This window comes from Penaeus monodon, chromosome 21 (assembly GCF_015228065.2).
Source record: "Penaeus monodon isolate SGIC_2016 chromosome 21, NSTDA_Pmon_1, whole genome shotgun sequence".
In the NCBI taxonomy this organism is placed as follows: Eukaryota; Metazoa; Arthropoda; class Malacostraca; order Decapoda; family Penaeidae; genus Penaeus; species Penaeus monodon.
The window spans coordinates 13833873-13835479 of NC_051406.1; the positions used below are offsets into that span (position 1 = coordinate 13833873).

The following is a 1607-nucleotide window of genomic DNA, read 5'->3' on the forward strand; positions in this document are numbered from 1 at the left end:
CAGTGGACTCTCTCTATCTCGAAGTCGCAAGGGACCAAAAAAATATTCGAGATAGAGAAAGTTCGAGATAGAGAAAATTGCTTCAAAAATCAATAATTTTACTATTACATTACTATTACCGGTTGGTAAATGTTAATTAAAAATGTATTAGACTTCAATTTTCAGTGCTCAAAAGATTTTACAATCAGAAATTTCTAATTCGATACAGGATTTTTAAAAATGTGTAATGTCTTTTTGCTTAAGAGATTCCGCTCGATCACTTTCATAAAGCCATTCAAAATCAAAAATCGTTCTTTTCATTTGTCCACTTTTGTCACTGAACATGGCAGCATCTCTCAAAACTTCTAAAGCTGATTCGATCGCAGATCTCGAAGGCTTTTCCGCCACAGGGTCAAACATCTCTCCTACTTGGATCTCTTCATCACCACTCTCTTCCTCTTCGTTTTCTTGGTTCTTCAGCCTGCTCACGATATCATCTTCATTCATCTCAGGGGCTGTTGCAATGACGTCGTCGTGCCAAGCTCACTAAAGCAGTAGCGGTGACATCATTCGGCACCATTGATGAATCTGCTTTCCTCAAGTTATTCAAGCTTTCTTGAAGATCTTTAAACGGGTCATCAGAATCATCAATGGCAGCCTATTGACCATCAGGGGTGATACCAGCATTCCTAAAACAGTTTACAATGGTTTCTTTGGATACGAGTTCCTAAGAATCTACCAGTAACTTTATTCCTTGCAGAACTGATATCTTTGGACAAGTTTTTTTTTTCTTCGAGAGCTCTGGAAATCATACGTACAACCTTTCCACGATAATACGCTTTGAGGCTGCGAATGACACCTTGGTCCATTGGTTGCAAGATAGACGTCGTATTTGGTGACAGAAAGACAAGCTGCACGCTGGTCAAATTGGACAACGTTGGATGAGCAGGGCAGTTGTCGATAATGAGAGCAATTTTTCGACCATCTACCCGGAATTTTCGGTCGACTTTACGTACCCGCTCTTCGAAGATTTCGCTGCTCATCCAGCTCTCTTTTTGCAATGTATACTGGGTAGGAAGATGATTGATATTCTTAAACCATCGCGGACTTTTCGACTTTCCGATCACGAACATAAGCAATTTTTCTCCTTTCGCATTTGCTGCAGCCATTCCGGTAAACCTGACTTTGCTTTTCTCCCCCCACCCCCCGGAACACTTTTCTCCTGTGAAGTGATAGATTTTATCTGGGAGACATTGGTAAAAAAGACCGAACTCGTCAGCATTGAAAATATCTTCCAGATTATAGTTTGACAGAATTGTTGTAAGTGTTTCATTCCAAGAACTGGTCATATGTGGAGTAACGGACTTAGATTCGCCACCAATGGTTTTCAACGAAATGTTGTGCCTAAAAAATAAAGTAAAAGCAGGTGTAAGCCAACCCTTAATTATCGAACGTACTTGTGATTCGAATGTCATCTCTCAAAATCGAATACTTTAAACCCAAAGGAAAAAAACCCCCTATTGATATTTATCTGTCTGTAAAAAAGAATAAACAATGGTTGGACATTACCATTAGGGAGAAGGGAAAAACAATCTTTTCTTCCTTATATACCCTATGGGAAAGGGTAC

The 1607-nt window shown here is 39.5% G+C and overlaps 1 protein-coding gene across 1 annotated transcript; it reads right to left on the reverse strand.

The window, feature by feature from the left end:
- Nucleotides 1-487: 487 nt before the first annotated feature.
- LOC119586573 (tigger transposable element-derived protein 4-like) lies at nucleotides 488-1148 on the reverse strand. Its single transcript, XM_037935325.1, has 2 exons — nucleotides 798-1148; nucleotides 488-637 (listed from the first exon to the last, which is right to left on the reverse strand). The coding sequence occupies exons 1-2, from the start codon at nucleotides 1146-1148 to the stop codon at nucleotides 488-490; spliced, it is 501 nt and encodes a 166-aa protein (XP_037791253.1).
- Nucleotides 1149-1607: the final 459 nt, after the last annotated feature.

Coding starts and splice junctions, on each gene's coding strand:
- LOC119586573 (XM_037935325.1), bottom strand. CDS start 1,148: ATGGCTGCAGCAAATGCGAAAGGAGAAAAATTGCTTATGTTCGTGATC. Junction 638..797: donor CGTATTATCGTGGAAAGGTT/GTACGTATGATT, acceptor GATGGTCAATAG/GCTGCCATTGATGATTCTGA.